This window comes from Pelophylax lessonae, assembly GCF_965119305.1.
Source record: "Pelophylax lessonae genome assembly, chromosome: 6".
NCBI lineage: Eukaryota > Metazoa > Chordata > Amphibia > Anura > Ranidae > Pelophylax > Pelophylax lessonae.
This window is the reverse complement of record NC_138773.1, coordinates 78,114,462-78,135,488: the sequence shown is the minus strand read 5'-3', so window position 1 is coordinate 78,135,488 and position 21,027 is coordinate 78,114,462. Positions and strand designations below refer to the sequence as shown.

Sequence of the window (21,027 nt, the reverse complement as noted above, 5' to 3'; positions counted from 1 at the left end):
TACCCTGGTCTGCTGATTCAAGGAGGCTGCAGTGGAATTGAGCTGGGCATTATAGAGATGGGCAAGTCCTAGACCCAGAAATGCCTTTAAAAAAAATATCTGTGCCTCAAAAACCTAACTATAGGTTTACAGAAATGCTAATCCATTAGTGTCGGGTCACACTTGTGCGATGCGGGAAGGCTGTGAATTCGCAGCCTGTTCCCGCATCGCAAACGCACATCTGGCAGTTCACACTGCCATATGCGATACGCAGGGGGTGTCAATGAAATGTTAACGACACCCCCAGTTTGATCGCAGTGCGATCTGACAGTTCGCACAGGATCGGATCACACAAGTGTGAACCACTGTGCGATCCGATCCTGATGCGGCTGAAAAAATGCGTCATGTGTGACTTTTGTGCGGGTGCAGTGCGAATTTAGCCATACAAAGTGTATGGCTGAATTCGCACTGCACATCCGATCGCATGTAATGAAGGAGCAGTGCGCTCCGATATTACATGCGATCGCCGCACACGCTATAGTGTGAACCGGCACTTAAAGATTGGCGCGTATATGTCCTGTGTGCAAAGGTTCGGAAAAGGAGACGGTGCTCATTTTTCAAGTGAAATAACTGAGCAGTGACTGAGGTCATCAGACCTAATTGCAGAGTCCTAAAGATTGAATGGAAAAGTGTAAGATGCCGTATGACTAAGCAGTAGAAACGTAACCTCCCTTTTCCACAACCAATAAAATTAAAAGCGGCTCATAGAAGATAATATATTAAAAAAGTTAACACTAGAATCACCTGGATATACAGGTGCATCTCATAAAATTTAATTATCAAAAGTTGATTTATTACAGTAGTTTAATTAAAAAAGCGAAGCTCATGTATTTTATATAAATGCGTTACACACAGAGTGATATATTTCAAGCATTTATTTCTTTTAATTTTGATGATTATGATTAGAAAATTAGAATATTACATAAGACCGATAAAAAAAAAAAAATTGAATACAGAAATTTTGGCTTACTGAAAAGTATGTCCATGTACATTATATTATCCACTCAATACTTGGTAGGGGCTCTTTTTGCATGAATTACTGCATCAATGTAGCGTAGCATGGAGGCGATCAGCCTATGGCACTGCTGAGGTGTTATGGAAGGAAGCCCAGGTTTCTTTGATAGCAGATCTCAGCTTGTCTGAATTGTTGCGTCTGGTGTCTCCCATCTTCCGCTTCACAATACCCCACAGATTCTCTATGGGGTTTAGGTCTGGTGAGTTTGCTGTTCAATCCAGCACAGTGATACCATGAGTTTCACTTTTTGAATTAAATTACTGAAATAAAATAACTTTTTGATCATATTCTATTGTTATGAGATGCACCTGTATGAATTTTCTTTGTGAAATATGTCCTTTTAGTTTTTCCCTTAACCACTTCTGGGACCGCCCGCCGCAGTTATATGTCTCTATTTTGACATTGAATGCCAGGGTTATGGCAGCAGGATAGCTGCCATAACCCCAGTATTTTTTTACTTGGCGGGCAGTCCTCTTTCTCATAAAAGTGGTCCCAGCGGCTGATTTGTCGCGGGGTCATTTTTATGGCCGCTGGAGAGGTGCCGCCTCCCGGTAGTTTTTACCGCTTACACAATCTGGTCCTCTCCCCTCCTAGGCAGGAAGTAGAGTGAGGGCAAGCTGGCCCCCATCCATAAGTTGCTTCCTCCAAACGGCCTTCAAGGTCCCATTTTTTTTTTTTCAATTTTTATAAAAGGGACAGTCCCTCCTGAGCTTGTTCGCAGAAGCGAATGCATACGCAGGTCATTCCAACATATGTAAACGGTGTTAAAACCACACATGAGGTATCGCCACAATGGGTAGAGCGAGAGCAATAATTCTAGCCCTAGACCTCTGTAACTCTAAACTGGTAACCTGTAGACATTTTTAAAGTGTCGCCTATGGAGATTTTTAATTATGAAGCATGACTTGTTGGGTATCAATTTACTTGGCGTTACATTATCTTTCACATTATAGAAAAAAATTTAGCTAACTTTACTGTTTTCGATATTTTAAATCCCAAAAAATTGCGTTTGAAAGACCACTGCACAAATACCACGACTGACATTTTATTCTCCAGAGTCTTTGCTTTGGAGAATAAAATAGCAAAAATTTATATAAAAATATATATATATAATGTTTGGGGGTTCTAAGTCATTTTCTTGCAAAAAATACTGATTTTACCTTATAAACAAGTTTCAGAAATGGGCCGGGTCCTTAAGTGGTTAAAGGATAACTCACTTTTTCTCAGGATGTTGCATTCATGTTTAGAGTAATTTGAAGCATGGTCAAACTGCAGCACCCCACCCTCAAACTGCACTTATATGCTCATTAAGCCTTGTACACAACACAAGTTTTTTTTTTTTTTTTTTCGGTTGAACAAAAAAAACCTGACTGCTTCAGTCGGACCTGCTGTACTAACTATCTGACATATGTATCGCTCTCCCTTGCTGAGCTGTTGTTTTGAGTGGGGGAAGGCCCACTGTCAGGACACTCCGATCAGCGTTCTCATCCACTGGCTAAAAGCACTGATCGGGAGGCGGTTGGCTGCTGGTTTTCCCACATGCATGTCCAACGGAAGCTGGCCGAACAGGCAGCTTCTGTCGGACCGGCTACTTTACACACGGACCGAATGTCAGACCGTTTTATTGAACTGGCTGATCCCACCAGACATTCGGCCCATGTGTACTAGGCTTTACATAAGCCAGAGGAGCTTCTCTGAACCAGCTTCTGTCAAATGTAACCTTTGCAGCGCTAAGCCCGCAAAACCATGTCCATTCATTCAGTCATAGGAGTTAGTGAATGGAAAAAAAATCTACATTGCAGTAGAGGGCCTTGTAGTTCCCAGTGAAGCACAAGTGCGGTGACTTGATGTCCCCTCACTTGTAGTCCACTGAAGCTGGCTGTATATTATACAATTTTCATGTTCAATTTTGTTTAGATTGACCTTCAACTATGTAGTGCAAGGGCTTGCCTGATTGCATACAAATTGAAAGTGTTTAGGTTTGACCTCCTATTGTATAGTTTTGGTAAATCTAAAGCCTGCCCCATATTGAGGTATGAAAGGTATTGCAACGCTTTCTGGGCTCCTAACCAAAAAAATTTACTTTTTTTTTTTTTAGCAATATGGGTGCTATTACTATTATTTTGTTCAGAGTACAGAAGGTATACAGTACTTTGCTTTTAAAGTATAGATACACCTTTGGGATAATTACTTGCATAGTCCCCCACTGCTGACCCCGCACCAGTCTTGGGGCTCATTCACACCAGCTGTATTTACCTGTACAAATCCATGCAGGCTAAATGCTAGGGCACATAAAAAATGCATGTTCCCTTTTATTGCAGCACAACTTACCACACTGCATGTCAACGCACCAGAACACATTGCAGTGTGCTGTGGGGCATAGACTTGAATGAAGTGTAAAAAAAGTAAACAATGCAATGTTTTGTAACAATGTAACGCACTACTCAACCAACACCAAATTATAGCATTTTGGCGTGTGGGCTAGTGTGAATGAGTCCTTACACTCGTCCCCAATCCTTGCTGGCTTTAAAAGGCTAATAGTTTATTGTGCTTGACACTAAAAACAAATGGCAACTAACCTTTAACTGGCCTTAACAAGGAGCACATGGAAGGGAGAATTCAAACAAAAATGAAGAAAAAATTCCTAGCTCAACTTACCAACCAGCCTGCAACAAACAGAATAGTCCTGTTTAACCGTTTACATTAAAAACAGGGGTTTTGTTTGCACACATTTGCAAATCCATGCGTAAGCTGCAGAGGCCACGACAAGGCACCCCAGTATTATCCACAGTCCTAACTCTATATATGTGCTTCTATTATGGAGGCTCTCAAAATATAATCATGGATAGATTGAGGGCAGGCATGTCTTGATTGAGCCCACTCCTCTTTAAAGGCACAGTGGCGCACTGGATGCCCAGCAAATAGCACAGTGGCAGTAAAGGCGTCCAGTGCGCCAAATAACCAACAGTACAAAGAAACCGTAACTGCCCCAACCTTTAACTGGCCTTAACAGCAAGGAGCACATGGAAGGGCCGCACATGTCAAACTGTGCTTGACACATCACCTTATTCCTCTGAACTGCTTTAATAAATGAGCCATATGAACGTGGACTGTAAGTGTGGTTAATGTGATCGACCGATTATCGGCAACACCGATATATTGGGAACCGATATGCACTTGCCCTGATATATCGGAATCGGCCTTTTGATTTACTGATTTTTGCCGATATTTTGGGAAAGTGCTGTACCGGCATGATGCCTGCAGCTAGAGGCATCACCCCGGTACCGGTGTCCATAGCCGATGGTTGGCTGTCTTGTAATGACAACTGATGCAGCTGTCATTCCAAGGAGCGGGAGGGGGGTCGCCCCACCCTACCTTCACCGCTGCCGTCTGACCGGTCTCCATTTCTTTGAATTCGGTGTCGTCGAGTACCCGGAAGTCATGTCATGACATGACATAACTTCTGGGTACTGGCGGCGCCAAATTCAAAACACTTGCAGCATTCAAAACAGCCAAACTTGGCGTTTTGAATGCTTTTAAGTGCAGAGGAGGGGTTTGGGGTCTTTTAGGCCCCCAGATCCCTCAACAAGAGTGCCTGTAGACATTAAAAAAAAAAATGACCAAAATATCGGTATCAGCGGTAAAAAAATGATATCGGTCGATCAATAGTTAAAAACATCACTGCTTTTGGTCCTAATTTTTTTCTAAACTTTACAGGAATTTGTGTGAACAATAACCAGAATTATGTGAGAAATGGGATTGACCATAATCAATCTCCCCATTATTCTTCTGGATCGGCGAGGCTTCCCGTGAACAGGTTTGGCATTACTGATCGAATAGTTATCCTGGTCTGTAACAGAGCGTATAGTGGACAACATGGCAAGAGGTGAGCATCTGGGCAGGTAATTTGTTATTGAATATGCTTGAATTTGGTACTGTTGAAGGAACAATAGAAACTTGCGCAAAAGAAAAAAAAAATAACTTAATGCAAAAACACAAACCTAAGTTGTCAGTTCCAAACTAGCTTTAGTTTAAGATGACGACACATCTGTGTTGTGTTTGCTGAACAGAACGTCATCAATAAAACATCAATACTCCTTTGTATAATTTAGTTCTGGACATTTGAGAAAGTTTACACCCTAATCCAATAGAGTTATTAAAAACTTTTAAAAATGATTTTAAAATTTGAGTTTGTAGGCCTTCAAAGTCAGTTTTTTACATTTTATAATTTTTTTTTTTTTAACCAGAGTTGTGCTTTCTACTCTAGAATGTTTTGAAAACTGAAAGAAAAATACAACTGCCATTGCTGATTTCTCCTTCTAAAAATGTGCGTTTCCTAGCTGTTGTGCTTACTTCTGGCTTAAAGTAGAACTATAGACAAAACTTTTTTTATTTTGGATAGAGTAAAGGAGCGTTATAACCCCCTGTCAGATTTTTTTTTTTTTTTTTTTTTGCGCAGTGTCCTATTAGGGAGATTTACCTTCTCTTCCTGTTCCATAGCCAAAACAGAAAGTGCGAGGAAATTTCTGCAAATTTAAGGAATCCAATGGGGACTCCCCTGTTAATGAGAACTAGTATTCCTAAGATTTCCCCTCTGACTTTTCTGGGGACAGCCTAAAATCTGTGTTTTCTTTCACTTTCAATAATAATGTTAAACTTGACAATTATAGAGAGTGAATCTCCCTAATGGGGACACAGACAGCAATGAAAATAGCAGGGGTTCTAATTCCTCTTCCCTCTATCCAAAACTAGAAACAAAGTTTCTCTTGTCGCTCATTGACAGACGTAGTCCTCTTTGATATCAATTGGGTTATACTGCCCTCTACAGGAGTAGGACACTAGGCAGAAAAAAACGTTCTGGCTCCACCTTAGGGGCAGTCCCAGAGGGTATATCCTCTCTCTCTCTGCTACAGGATGTTAGTTTTTTTCTGTCTAGTCAGGAGTAAGGACCTAAGTTCCTTGCTGGGATCTTTGGTCCTGGCAAGATTTTTTTTTTGAAAATTTGTTCCTTTTTTAGGTAGTGTTTTCTTCAGTTTTCCTGTGAGATCTTCAAGCAAATCACGCCGGATCTGGGCGACGGGCTGGATGTTGAGATCCAGTGGTCACCCCAGCCGGCCTACGAGCGCGCGCAGGCCATAGCTCCGCGCTGGGTCGGCCGCGACCCATTCAAGTAAGTATGCTGGAGCCGGGCGACGGGCTGGATGTTGAGATCCAGTGGTCACCCCGGTTCAGCCTACGAGCGCCTGCAGGCCATAGCTCCGCGCTGGGTCGGCCGCGACATAGTCCCACTGGACGGGGACTGAGCCTGCGAGTTAAACGTCTCGCTTGGACGCCAAGAACCAGCAGAGTCACGGCGTCTGTATTGGTCGACAGCCCCCCACCTCGGTGGAGAGGGGTTCTGTTAAAGGAGGGTGCCCGTCAGTTCCGGTATGGTGAGTAGATGTTCCCCCTTCCCCCCCTGTGGGGTTTATTGGGATACGGGCCCCTCTGTGTGTGGTCGGGCCCTTTTTGCATTAAGGTTCCCCCTTTAGCCTATGACAGGTGCACATATCTCTCTGTGATAGTGTGATTTGATTGGGAGCTAACGCTCCAGCAGGCTTGGTTTGGGAGCTGACACTCCAGCAGGCTTGGTTTGGGAGCTGACACTCCAGCAAACTTGGTTTGGGAGCTGACACTCCAGCAGGCTTGGTTTGGGAGCTGACACTCCAGCAGGCTTGGTTTGGGAGCTGGCACTCCAGCAAACTTGGTTTGGGAGCTGACACTCCAGCAGCCTTGGTTTCTCCAGCAGACTTGGTCTACTAGGAAGCCTGGTTTAGATTGACTATATTGAAATATAGGATGCTGGCAATTAGATAAGAGGCAAAGCGCCTACCTTATACTAGGATACAGAGGCGCCATACTCCCGCAGGCCGCACTTACAGGCCGCCGCCAGCCTTTCAGAGCCGTTCGCCGGCCGTTGCAATCTTCCGGAGGAACCACACTAGATCGGCAGTCCGCCGCCATTTTGCGGTAGACCGCACGCTGCATTGTCTACAGAGGCCGCCCGCAGGTCACGCAGGCCGCCATTTTGCCGTAGCCTGGTGTCTCCTGCATGGGGGCGGGCCATGTTTGATGTGCCCAGCCTACCTCGAGGAGTAGCTGGGAGCGCCGGAAGGCGTGCAAAGGGGGCGGAGCCACTTCCTTTTACCCGGGAAAGCTAGTACAGGACTTCCCAGTCTATATAGGATATCGCTGACAGCAGTTTGATAGGAACTTCTCTGCATCAGGTGGTGAGCCCTTGGGGTCTCTCTCTCTGTGGGGGTCCAAGAAGCAGGTACGCTGAGGGGCGCTATTGCGCTGGGGGATTACAGATAAAAAAAAAAGATATTTTTATTTTTCAGTTTTTTTACTGGCAAAGTGTCCTGGATTAACATGGACCCTGCCACGCATGTATCTCCACCTGATCCCCCTCGAGGTGGCTGCAGGACCCTCCAGTTCCCCACTTACTATTGATGCATTATCAGCGGTTTTGGAGTCTTTTGTATCCCGGGTGGAAGTGGCCTGTCAGGGACGGGGGGCAAGGAAGCGACCCCCGCCTACCCCTATTTCATCTGAAACTTCAGATTCAGAGTCTGAGCCTGTCACTGCAGGTGCAGGACCCTCATCTGGGGCTTGTGTCTCGGGTACTGTCTCTTCAGACAGTGAGGAGGATCTTTCGGCATCTACCATAGCCAGAGAGGAAGCGTTGGTGAACGCACTAATTGTATCTGTCCGAGAAACCTTAGGACTGCAGGTTACACCGTCGGAAGTAGCTGAGACTGAGATCTCTTTTGGTACTAATAAACGGACCAAAATGGCGAAAGTATTTCCCTTGCCCAAATGTTTTGGTAATGTAATTAAGGAAGAATGGGGTCATCCTAAACGAACCCCTGCTATTTCCAAACGCATTATTAGGCGTTATCCGTTCGAGGAATCTCTCCTCAAAAAATGGACAGTACCACCTGGGGTGGATTCTCCAATTTCCAGATTGAACAAAGCTACGGTTATCCCATTGGAGGATGCTCCGTCCTTCAAGGATCCAGTGGATCGTAAGGTAGAAGCTGTGTCTCGCGCCATCTTTTCCCTGATTGGGTCAGCTTTCAGACCAGTAATTGCTATTGGTCTGGTTTCACAAACTGTGACAGAATGGACCAAGTGGTTACGCCGGGACTTAGAGGGGAGAGACATCCCCCAGGCGGTATCAGATCTGCTGGAACAGATGATACAAGGGCTTCAGTTTGTCTGCGACGCTGCTCTAGACGCCACTCCATTATTGGGGCGAGCTTCAATTTCAGCAGTGGTCCTCAGGCGTACACTGTGGCTAAAGTGTTGGTCAGCGGACCAAGGTTCCAAGAAAGCTTTGGCTAATCTCCCCTTTCAGGGGGAGCGCCTATTTGGGGCCAACTTAGATAAGATTATCAAGGATCTCACTGGAGGCAAGAGCACTTTTTTGCCACAAAATACTAAGGGTAAAGGACCTCGTCAGAGATGGGGGCCTTCCTTTTCTGCTCATAAGAAATTTTTTCGCCCCACGGGCGACAAAGCAAAGCCCTCCAAAACTCCTTCAGGAGGTTTCAAGGGGCGCTGGTCGGGCAAACAAAAGTCCGGCTCTTCCAGACCTGAAGATAAGACTACTAAGGCCTGAAGGTGCGCCCCCACCCATACCTGGGGTGGGGGGACGTCTTCGCCGGTTTCCGGATCCATGGCTTTCCAGAATCCCGGACAAATGGGTTTGCAAAGTCATACGGTCAGGTTACAAGATCGAGTTTCAATCACTCCCACCGGTGCGATTCTTCCCTTCCACTATCCCCGGATCGCCTAGAGGCTTTGCGGGGGGCGGTCACGGATTTAATGCAAGAAGGAGTGGTAGTCCACGTCCCTTGGACAGAGCGTTTTCAAGGGTTTTATTCGAACCTATTCACAATACCCAGGAAAGAGGGCAAGGTGCGTCCGATTCTGGACTTAAGAGCACTCAAATCTTTTTGTCAAGATACAAAAATTCAAGATGGAGTCTATTCGCACAGTAGCAGCCTCCCTGCATCAGGGGGGTTTTTTAGCGTCCATAGACATCAAGGATGCCTATCTTCACATTCCTATTTACGCAGGACATCAGCGTTTCCTGCGTTTCTCCGTAGAGGAGAACCATTATCAGTTTGTGGCGTTACCCTTTGGTCTCGCCTCGGCTCCCCGGGTCTTCACAAAGGTGTTGGCCCCAGTGTTGGCTCTGTTGCGACAACGAGGCATATCGATTCTAGGTTACCTAGACGATCTTCTACTCCGTGCGGAGTCTCCGCAGACTCTGTTACTAAACTTGGAGATCACCAGGATCTCTTTGCAAGAGTTCGGGTGGCTGGTGAACCTGCAGAAGTCTTCTCTGGTTCCCACCAGGAGGTTGGAATGTCTGGGTCTAATTTTAGACACATCCAGGGCAAGAGTATTTCTTCCGGTGGGGAAACTCTGGAAGATTCAATCGACAATTCAGTTGTTACTATCCGACAACTGGCCTTCTCTTCGGACTTGCATGAGGGTCCTGGGTTTGATGGTGGCTTCCTTCGAAGCAGTACCATTTGCCCAGTCCCATACCCGTATCCTTCAAGGAGAGATTCTTCTCAAGTGGAACCGGAGTCCAGACTTCCTGGACAATTGGATCCGATTGAGCGAGCGGACCAGGGAGTCTCTGGTCTGGTGGTTTCGGTCCCCGATGCTCAGCCAGGGGAAGTCATTTCTCCCAATATACTGGACGATTGTCACCACGGATGCCAGTCTATCCGGGTGGGGAGGAATTCTGGGCCAATTATCTGCCCAGGGGCTTTGGTCCCTGGAAGAGTCCAGGTTACCGATAAATGTATTGGAACTGAGAGCGATCAGACTTTGTCTGATTCACTGGACCGAGCAGCTCCAGGGCAGCCCGGTTCGGATCCAGTCGGACAATGCCACAGCAGTGGCTTATGTCAATCATCAAGGGGGCACCAAGAGTGTCCTGGCGGCCATAGAAGTGGCCAGCATTTTTCGTTGGGCGGAACGGTTTGTTCCAGCTCTCTCCGCGGTGTTCATTCCAGGGGTGGAAAATTGGCAGGCAGATTATCTCAGCCGTCAGATTCTGGATCAAGGGGAATGGTCTCTTGATCCAGAAGTTTTCCACCAACTGTGCCTTCGTTGGGGCACCCCAGATGTGGATCTGTTGGCATCCCGGCTCAACAGGAAGGTGCGAAGGTTTGTAGCTCGCTCCCACAATCCGCTAGCAGATGCCGCAGACGCGCTGGTCGCCCCGTGGGGGCAGTATCAGCTACTGTATGCCTTCCCTCCTCTCAGGTTGCTGCCGAAGCTTCTTCGCAGGATAGAGGTGGAGGGAATTCCAGTTATCCTGTTAGCTCCGGACTGGCCTCGTCGAGCCTGGTACGCCGACTTGGTCAGGCTGGTAGCGGACGTCCCGTGGCGACTTCCTCTCAAGGAAGACCTGCTATCTCAGGGACCGATCTTCCATCCTGCTTTACAATCGCTGGCTTTAACGGCCTGGCTATTGAGACCCAGGTGCTGAAGGACAAGGGGTTGTCAACTTTAGTTATTCCTACTCTAATTAAAGCTAGGAAAGCGACTTCCAGAAAGATTTATCATCGCACATGGAAGTCTTATATTGCGTGGTGTGAATCTCTTAGGTTTCCTCCACGTTCTTTTTCGGTGAACCGAATTTTGGCTTTTCTGCAACAGGGGGTTGAGCAGAAGCTGGCCTTGAGTACTATCAAGGGTCAGGTTTCAGCGTTAGCAATCTTCTTTCAGAAGCCTTTAGCTACTCATTCCTTGGTGCGGAATTTCATCCAGGGGGTGCGACACCTGGCTCCGCCAGTGCGCGCGCCTTTACCACCCTGTTTTAATTTGGTGTTGTCGGTTCTTCAGAAACCTCCCTTTGAAGATATTAGGGAGATTCCCTTGCTTACGTTATCCCAGAAGGTGGCCTTCTTGGTGGCCATCACTTCTGCACGCAGGGTGTCAGAACTGGCCGCATTATCCTGTTGTTCCCCATATCTGGTGGTTCATAGGGATAAGGTGGTTCTTCGTCCGAATCCATCTTTCCTTCCTAAAGTGGTTTCAGAATTTCATCTGAATGAGGATATTGTATTACCTTCCCTGTGTCCTAAGCCCAGCCATCATCGGGAGTTTGCTTTACACTCCTTGGATGTGGTTCGGGCGATCAGGGTATACTTGAAAACAACGGACTCGTTTCGCAAGACGGATTCACTTTTTGTGATCACGGATGGCCCCAAAAAGGGGTTGCCTGCATCTGCCGCGACTATCTCCAAATGGATTAGACAGACGGTGGTACAGGCTTATTCTATTAAGGGTCAGGAGCCCCCGTTCCCTGTTAAGGCGCACTCCACTCGGACGCTTAGTGCGTCATGGGCCTTTCGCCATCAGGCGTCAGTGCTTCAGGTTTGCAAGGCGGCTACTTGGTCGTCAGTGCATACCTTTGCAAAATTCTATAAAGTTGATGTGATGGCATCGTCAGATGCCTCTTTTGGCCGCAAGGTTCTGCAGGCCGCAATTTGAGGAGACCGGTGGTCTACCTCGAGGGTTTTTTTCTGTTGGATTTTTAGTTGAGTCTCATCCCTTTTGTCTGATGAACCTTTAAAACTTCTAGTTGGCACCGGTTGGGCCTTCTAGATTGGATTTTGATTTCCGTTAATCCCACCCCTCATTTGTGGCACTGCTTTGGGACGTCCCAATTGATATGAATCAAAGAGGACTACGTCTGTCAATGAGCGACAGAGAAAAATTGATTTTTGTAAGATCTTACCGTAAAATCCTTTTCTCTTAGCTCATTGACAGACGTAGTACCCGCCCCTCTACTTTTGAGTTGGGTTGGGTTAAATTCTCTGACACTGCTTTGTGACATAACTAACATCCTGTAGCAGAGAGAGAGAGGATATACCCTCTGGGACTGCCCCTAAGGTGGAGCCAGAACGTTTTTTTTTCTGCCTAGTGTCCTACTCCTGTAGAGGGCAGTATAACCCAATTGATATGAATCAAAGAGGACTACGTCTGTCAATGAGCTAAGAGAAAAGGATTTTACGGTAAGATCTTACAAAAATGCATTTTTTTTGCCTTTAGTTATACTTAAACCCGTTTGCTGCCAGGTCCATACATCATACGGACCCGACAGCTTGGGGGGTTTTACACACACTGTGTATACCTGACAGTCCCACTTCTGCCTGTTAGATGGGAGCATTCTGGTGGCTGCGGTGGTAATGTGCACCTCTGCCATGTATCCTGGGATCCGCTTGCCCATCTGTGGGCCCGGACAGGCATAGCAGGTGCCGGCAGGGAGGGAGGGAGCAGAGTGGACACATCCGCTCTCCTTCCCTTCTTTTTATTCTTTTTCTTTATTGTGGAATTCTCTACCACAAGAGGTGGTATCTGCGGAAAGTATGGCTACTTTCAAAAGACTCTTGGACGTACATCTCAAGGATCAGAACATTCAGGGGTATGAGAGAAGATTACGCCACACACACCTACACAGGTTGAACTGGATGGACTATTGTCTTTATTCAACCTCAACAACTATGTAACTATGTAAATACATAAAATCCCCCCAAGAGGGGGCCCCACCCCCCCCCCCCCCCACATAAATGCACATATGTATGTAAACACATGCGTGGGGGGCGCCTATGGACGAAAACATCAATTGCAATACAAATACATATAGCCGCGCACACCGGAGTGAGCGCAACGTTTCTAGCACCAGACCCTCTCTGTAACACTAAACTGATGACCTATAAGGGGGCTTTTAAAGCTTTGCCTATGCAAGTCAGTATTGGCGGTCCCCATATTTCTCTCATGGCAGGATTACTTTAAGGTAAAGGTGGCAAGACCCAATGGGTAAAGGTTTTAATGCTTTCCCAAAGTGATCTTAGCCCTTTTTTATGTGTTTTTCTCTTGTATGTCTTTGGGTGGACAAAATAAGCAGCTTCACAGCAGCAATGCTTGAACATTCCACTCCCTCACTCATGAGCATTTAAGGAGTTAAGTCCGTCATGGACGGCTATGACTTTAGGCACATCTCTTGGAGGTGGCACAGGCAAAGCCGGCTTCAAGTGCAGATAGCGATTTCAGTTTGGTCCCGGGTATGTAGTTTGTTTTTGGATCTCTTTCTAACATGCTGTAAATTACAGCATGTGTGGCATTTAGATCTTGCAGCTGCAGTCACCAATAATAAATATAAATGGATTATCAAGCTTGTCTGTTTCCACCTATTACTGAAATAGCAGTTTTCCAGGTCTATTTGAAATGATGTAGCCGACCTAATTATATTGCTTTTTTAGATTTGGGCAACCATTTGTTTTGCATCTGGAGAGGAATGTCACATGGGATGTCCTGCAGAAAGAGATCTTAGAGAAAATGCAGTACTCCTTACGGCCTTCAGTGTGTGTTCAGGTGAGTGTAACTCCTTGTTGCCTTCTCTCTTTTGTGTTTTCTTTCTTTTGCTTTTCGTTGACTGATTCTACTTAAAGTGGTTTTAAAGCCAAAACATTTTTACTTTAATGCATTACCTGCATTAAGGTAAAAAATGTTTTACAGCTTTCTGTGCTCTCTTGTTTCCCTAAATACTTACTGTAACGGAACCGCGACCCACACTGTGCTTGTGGGCTTCTATCAGAATACCGCTTTCTCCAGTCTGAACATAGATATCAGAAATTACAGCTGCCCTACATACAAAACTAGCCGGAACTTAGCTTGTTTAGATCTGGAACTTACAACTTTTATTGAACAGACTCACACACATACTACACAGGACATCCCCCTCCTGGTCAAATTACCCCACCAGGTCAGGTGCCTGGTTACTTTATCCTATGCATATTAAATTGTGTACAGAAATATAATTAACCTGAACTAATTATTAGCAATCTGGACAGAAACAATAGGTGAATGGGAATACATATCTAGACAGTTATAATTAACATGTTAATAACTCAGCACTGCAACAAGGCTAAGACAAAATACATTACACATTATCCTAGGTATAAACACAGAACCCACAGTAGACAATAGTTGAGTAAATCAGCATAATCAACAATGTGTGGAAGACAGGAGGTTGAGCTGAAATTAGCATCTGCTATGAGTCTGTGTGAAGCAGTCTCTTATTGGCAGTAGGCAGCTAGGCCTTTAACATGGATCCTAGGCCTAGAGTCCCAGAGTCTTCATATATTCCTTGAGATATAGTTGACAAATGTTACTGTCCCTTTTGTGTAATCCAAACCATATTCTCCGTGTCCATTAAGTAGCTGTCCATAATTTCCTTGGTCAACCTGTGTCCCTAATACACAGGGTGATTTAAACATAAGAGGGGCCTAGGGAGCGGAGAGAGGGATTTCTCAACCTCTTGAAGGTAAGCTGGGTTCCACAGGCCCCCCAACCAAAGTGACTCCCGTCACACTTACCATAGTCCTCAGTCGATCCATCTCTTCTCCCCTCTCCCTCATTCAAATGCAAGGAGAAGTGGGTGGGGGCACTGAAGAGCAGTGCTATGTGTGTCTATGGAAGCACACAACCCGGCTCAAGATTGTGTCGCATGTCTAGCCCCATAGAAAGTGGTTTGCTACAGGGACAGACAGCAGAGGAGGAGCAGACAGCACTGATGGGGGACCCCAGAAGTGGAGATTCAGAGCCACTCTGTGCCATACCATTGCACAGAGCTGGTAAGTATAAGATGTTTATTTTATTAAAAAATTGACTTTAAAAACGCTTGAAACTTTGTTGCCTGGGGTAGCACTTTGAAAGTGGAGCTTACAGTTAAATTCAGGGTCCGTATAACAGATTGGTCTTCTTTTTCACTCTTGTGCTCTTTCTTATTCATTGTCCTCTTCAGTGACTATTTATTTTCCATTATTAGGTGTGTCCATTTAGCCTTCGCGTGGTTACCGCTGTCGGAATAACATACCTCTTACCTCAGGAAGAAAAACCTCTGTGTCACCCCACTGTTGAAAGGTAAGTTCTGGCAGCACTTGTTTTTGTGTTAGGTGGTTAAGCACAGTTTGTAATATAATATGTGTGTGTGTGTGTGTGTATATATATATATATATATATATAAAGTAAAACTTTGTATTAAGAGTAACTTGGTTTGAGAGCATTTTGCAACACAAGCAAAATTTTTTTTATAAACTTTGATTTGATAAACAAGCAATGTCTTGATATACAAGTTGCGCCTCTAAGTGTAGCAATATGGTTACATTTAGTGAAGGTACAACATTTAGCAACTCGCATGGTTGAAGAATAAAACAGGCACATCTAAGTATGCAGGCATCCGGGGTAAAGCTGTCCACAAAGCCCATTTTCCACACCGGCATTGACCTCCTCTCTTCCACGCTGCACTCCACGAGCGCTAAAAACCTTTCAGATCGCTCTACTGCAGGGTAGTCTTCCCAGTCTTGATTGCAAACTGACAGCAGTGAGAGCCCACGTTGCGGAGGATGGTCTACGTGGACAGCTTTATTCTGGATACTTGCATGTGCCTGTTTTAATGATCAACCATGTGAGTTGCTAAATGTTGTACCTTCATTGAATGCAACCATATTACTAGGTGCTTCTCTTTTATACTCTATAGCTCCTGCTGGATTTTGCTTCTAATCCCCTTGTGGAGGCTGCCATTTGTGGATGGACATTCTATGTATCACATTGCTATAATCTTTTGGCGGTCTTCTTTCAATGACCCTTGGCCACACACTACTGGGTGTGTACTTTATTTAGGGGGTTCGAGATTTGATTCCACCGGTGTGGTCCCCACTACCGCCATGGGATCTCAACTTGGTGCGTTCAGCTATACAGAAGCATCCTTTTGAAAATATTTAGGAGATTCCCCTGGTTACGGTATCCCAGAAGGTAGTTTTTTTCACGTGCAGGGTGTCGGAATTGGCAGCGTTGTCTTGTCCCCCTTATTTGGTGGTCCACAAAGATGAGCTGGTTCTTCATCCCTGTCCATTGTTCCTTCCAAAGGTGGTCTCTGATTTTCATCTGAATGAGGACATTGTGTTGCCTTCCCTGTGTCCCAGGCCAAAACATCCTAAGGAAATTGCGTTGCATTCCCTGAATCTGGTTGGGGCTATTCGGATGTACCTGGTAGCAACAGAGTCTTTTAGGAAGTCAGACTTACTACTTGTGCTTACAGATTACCCTCGAAAACGACTATCCACTTCTTCTGCGACCATTTCTAGATGGATCAGACAGGCGGTGACTCAGGCCTTTTTCGATTAAGGGTCAGGTTCCTCCTTTCCCTGTGAAGGTACACTCTTTGCGGGCGCTCCATGCTTCTTGGGCTTTTCATCATCAGGCGTCAGTAACGCAGGTGTTAGGCTACCTGGTCATCAGGCGTAGGTAATGCAGGTGTTAGGCTACTTGGTCGTCAGTGCACACTTTCACAAAAATGTATAAAGTGAATGTGTTGGCATCTGCAGATGCCTCTTTTGGTCGCAATGTTTTGCAGGCTGCTGTTTAGCAGGCTTGTTCCCTCTTTAGGTGGTGTAAAGTTTTTCAGGTGGGCTCCAGTTGTTTTTGTTGACCTCCTGTTACCTGGTTGGCTACAGTTTAGCCTTGGGAATTTGTTCTTGCTGTTCCCACCCCCTCATGTTTGACACTGCTTTGGGACATCTCAATGGTCAAGAAGATCAGGAGCTGTGTCCATCAATGAACGAAAGAGAAAATGGGATTTTTGACTTGCAGTAAAATCCATTTCTCTGATGTTCATTGATGGACAAAGCACCCACCTCTATGTGGAGTTGTATTACTTCTGACACTGCTTGTAACAAAACGAGTACCTATAGTAGGGAGGGGGAGTATACCTACCTACATAGGCGTAGTAAAGTTATTTTTCTGCCTAGTGTCCTACTCCTGTAGGGGACAGTATAACCCAATGTTATAGATCAGGAGCTGTGTCCGTCAATGAACATCAGAGAAATGGATTTTACGGTAAGTCAAAAATCCCATCTTTTTTTTTCCTCCTGAAGTATGCGCAGTTGCTGTGGGGAGAAGTGAGTGTTTCCTAAAAGCATGTCTCCACTATTTATAAATGGAGCTACCATGCCTACCCTCCCATACATGTGTAAATGTATTGGTATAGATTTCCTAATCACACTGTAGAGGACACAGGCTTCCATTAATTAAGACCATGGGTTTTATGTTGCTACTTTTTTTCTTTTTTTTTATATCAAACCGGTTCTTTATTGCATATAAAAAAGACAAGGTTCATTACAAACAAATACAGTCCGATAGCATTACAGATCAGTACTAAACATTGTAAGGGAAAGATACACCACTTTCCACCCAGCTTTACATCTGGCATTGACAGAGAAAAAAAACAAAAAAAAAAGACAAAAGGCAATATATCATCAAGAGGTACAATAAAAACTGGATATAACCATTTAGTCAGATCAAGATAACCAGCCTCTAGGCATGGTAAAGAACATATGGGGAATTATGTTGGGCGACCAGGACACTGCAAAAGCCGTGCTTGTACAATTTCACGCGGACTGAGACCCGGGGTAGCCAACCAAGGTGCCCATAGTCTTTTCAAGGACATCCGCTATGTTGATATACATGCTTTTCAAATATTCGGGTGTTTCCCATATGTGTTACCCATAGCTGATGTGAAGGGGGATCAGATGACTTCCAGAGTAGAAGAATCCTCTTCCGAGCCTGGACCCGATTTAAATGCCACCCTCGTGGGTTCCTCAGGAATGTTATCACTCAGGATGCCCAGTAGATTACACTTAGGCTCCAAGGGTACCTGTGTTTGGAAAACCGTATTAAGGGTACCCATAACTGTTGACCAGTAGTTGTGTAATTTGGGACACCATTAGAGGATATGAATAAGATCACCCCTGTCCCTTTTGCACTGATAGAAAATTGGGTCAGCCAGTACACCCATGCTGTGAAGGCGAGCAGGAGTGTAATGGGATCTTAAGATTTTATAGAGCTGAGATAGTTTATGTGAAGGGATTAGGGAAGTAGCAACCACCGCCTGCAAAGCTTCTTCCCATTGGTCCCCAAACAGTTGACCCAGGTCTTCCTCCCATTATCTCCGGGCCTTGGAGGGGTAGCCATCCAAATGTGTACTCAGCAACATACTTTTAACACTGGGGAAAAAAAGACCCTCAGCATGAGTGACTGAGCAAATGAAATGCAAGATAGGGGTTGGCGATAGGGTCCACACAGTCCCCATTACTTGGGCCCTAATGGCATGCTGTAATTGACGGTAGAAGAACTTCATATGCGAGGGAATGGAGAACTTCCCCTGGATGGCTGAAAAAGGTAGTAGAGTTCCATTCTGAAAAATTAGTCTGATGAGTCACCCCAAACCTCCTCCATCTATCACCCTGGATCAGTTTGCCCAATTCCGTTGTTCCAGATTGGGCTATATGCAGTGAACCCCTCCACCCGCTGCAGCTGCCTTGATTTCCATTAAATTTTATGTAAGAGATTATATGTAGAAAACTCTCTATGTGGTTTAGAAAATAAACCTGCTTTCAAGCCCTCTGGGATGGAGTCTGCTTCAGTACAATGCAACATAAGGCAAGTCACTGAGGATGGTACAACAGAAGGGCTTGTGGAAGGTGCGGAAAACATCCACACAAGGTGCTGTAACTTAGCCGCCACATAATATAGCCTCCCTAATCCTTAGGATTCTGTAGTTGCTCTAATTTAATTCTAGTTACTCGATTATTCCAAATCAGGGATCTAAAAATCGTAGTAACTATTCTCAATGTTTTCAAAGGAATCACATGGGCGAGTTATGCAGTGGGTAGAGCAGTTGGAGCATTAGAATCATCTTGATTAAGTTAGTTCTATCGGCTACTGACAGCCATAACTTACTCCAAGTAATGACCCTATCCTTAAATATGGACAATAAGGGGTGTATGTTAAGGCGACAATAATCAAGCAAATTGGCAGTAATGTACCCCCAGGTATTTAAATAAGGATATGGTGGGGATGGGACAGGTGGTTGAGACCATCTGGTCCTCGCTGCCCTCCAATAGCAAAAACGCAGATTTCGTACAATTTATAGTGAGGCCAGAGAAATATCCAAATCTGGAAATCATAGCCATAAAGGCCTCCAGAGACACATTAGTGTCACCCAGAAAGAGCAGCATGTCGTCCGTGTACAACATGAGCTTCTCATGGAGATCTCTATAGGAGAATCCAGAAATCAGTGGATTGGCACGAATTTAGGGCAACCAATGGTTCTATGGCAACCGCAAACAGCAGGGGGGAAAGGGGACACCCCTGTCTAGTAACCCATCCCAGCCTAAAGACCTGAGAAACCCAATCAGCATGTCAGAATATTTATACTGCTCTGAATATAACAGTGTCTATTTATGTCCATAAGCAAAGATCTGTAAGGTAGGAGAATATCCACTTATTTCCACAAATCAATATGTAGCGAATTCTTTTTAATCAATTAATTCCTTTTTAAAAGCATATGCCAATCTTAGTGAAAACAGTCTACAGTATGGAATATATAAGTATATTTATTCACAAGACATGTATTCACAATAAATGATCAGACTTGAGATGACACAAAAAGATAACTTTACATAAAATACGAACTTCAAACAATAAATGAAACGTGATTTGTAGCTCAATAATGAAAGTAAAAATAAAGCAAGATTAAGTTTTCTCCAGGTATAGTATAAACCATAAATGAATGTTCTATATAATCAGACCACAATTGTCTGCGCATGAAGCGAGAATAGGCTGTGCAAAACGAGAGACTAATGCACCAATATGCGCTAAATCTGATATTAATAAAAATGTATAAAAAGCAAAAATCAGCTCTTAGAGAAAAATCTACATATGGTTAATACGGCTGGGACTGTAATCCCTTAAATATGAAATATAAAACGTATAAGGAAGGAAATAAATGATAGTAAATAATATCAAATAACAGCAAGGTATATTTATCATATTTAAAATGGCTGCTAGCTTAGAATGGTTGTTACCAGAGTCCTTAAGATGGCTGCCTTCCCAAAATGGTGGCCAGTTAGGGAGGAGTTTCGTTTTGGCGTCCTTTAAAGTTTCAGATACACGATGGAGCAAGATGGAGTCTGTATAGATGAGTATATGCATGGCTGTAGTAGCGTGTGTTGTATGTGTAATGTAATGTGTTACATCTGGGTTCTCCTTTTTATATGGTATTGAACAAAGGACTATTAAAATTACCATAAGTTAAACCCAGAGGGAGTAACTTCATCCCCATTGGTTGGGCTAACTTATCCATTAACTGGTGAGGTCATTGGGTGACACCTCTTGGTTGTCCAGTATATGGATATTAAAACTATATGATTTCTCCATGTAAGACAAAGTCTCACATATGGGGTATCCCCATACTCAGGAGAAGTGGCAGAATGTATTACATAAAAACAACATAATAATTTATCCATACTCTCATCTATTACATGTCCATTTAATATCTCCATCATGCATCTAGGTAAGGAATGAATCTGGTAACACCATAATATATTATTAATATATATATATATATATTGGAAATGACTGTCTGAACCAAAGACTTCACTTAGCATCAGTCACCAAAGATGGCAGTATTGTTTTTCTCTTTAGATTTAGTATATAGCAATATAACAAATAAACTTTTAAATGGGTCTAAACACAGAATACTTGACCAGTGTTTTATGGTCCCACACACAGATAAGATTACCTTGGTATAGCGTCAGCTAGACTTTATCTAAAGAAAGTCAACAGGCTATCTATTTATTTAACAGCATGTCTTTTATTTAATCTCCCCCAATAATTCTGACAAGCATATCTTATAATGGCCTTGAGAGCACTGTACAGAAGCTGCACCCACAAAAGAAACCTCTCCCCAAAGCCGAATTTGGTCAACACTGCCCATAAATCCTTCCATTCTACACTATCAAACGCTTTATTAGCGTCCAGTGATAGTAGAACCCTTT

At 44.4% G+C, this 21,027-nt stretch overlaps 1 protein-coding gene across 2 annotated transcripts in view; it reads left to right on the top strand.

Moving 5' to 3' along the window:
- Window positions 1-21,027, top strand: part of USP31 (ubiquitin specific peptidase 31) — a 191,818-nt gene that overhangs the window by 93,430 nt on the left and 77,361 nt on the right. For both annotated transcript variants that reach the window (XM_082260266.1, XM_082260265.1), the window contains exons 7-9: window positions 4,772-4,940; window positions 13,390-13,501; window positions 14,958-15,052. In XM_082260266.1, the coding sequence (XP_082116392.1) occupies window positions 4,772-4,940; window positions 13,390-13,501; window positions 14,958-15,052 (376 nt within the window). The remainder of the gene's footprint in view (window positions 1-4,771; window positions 4,941-13,389; window positions 13,502-14,957; window positions 15,053-21,027) is intronic.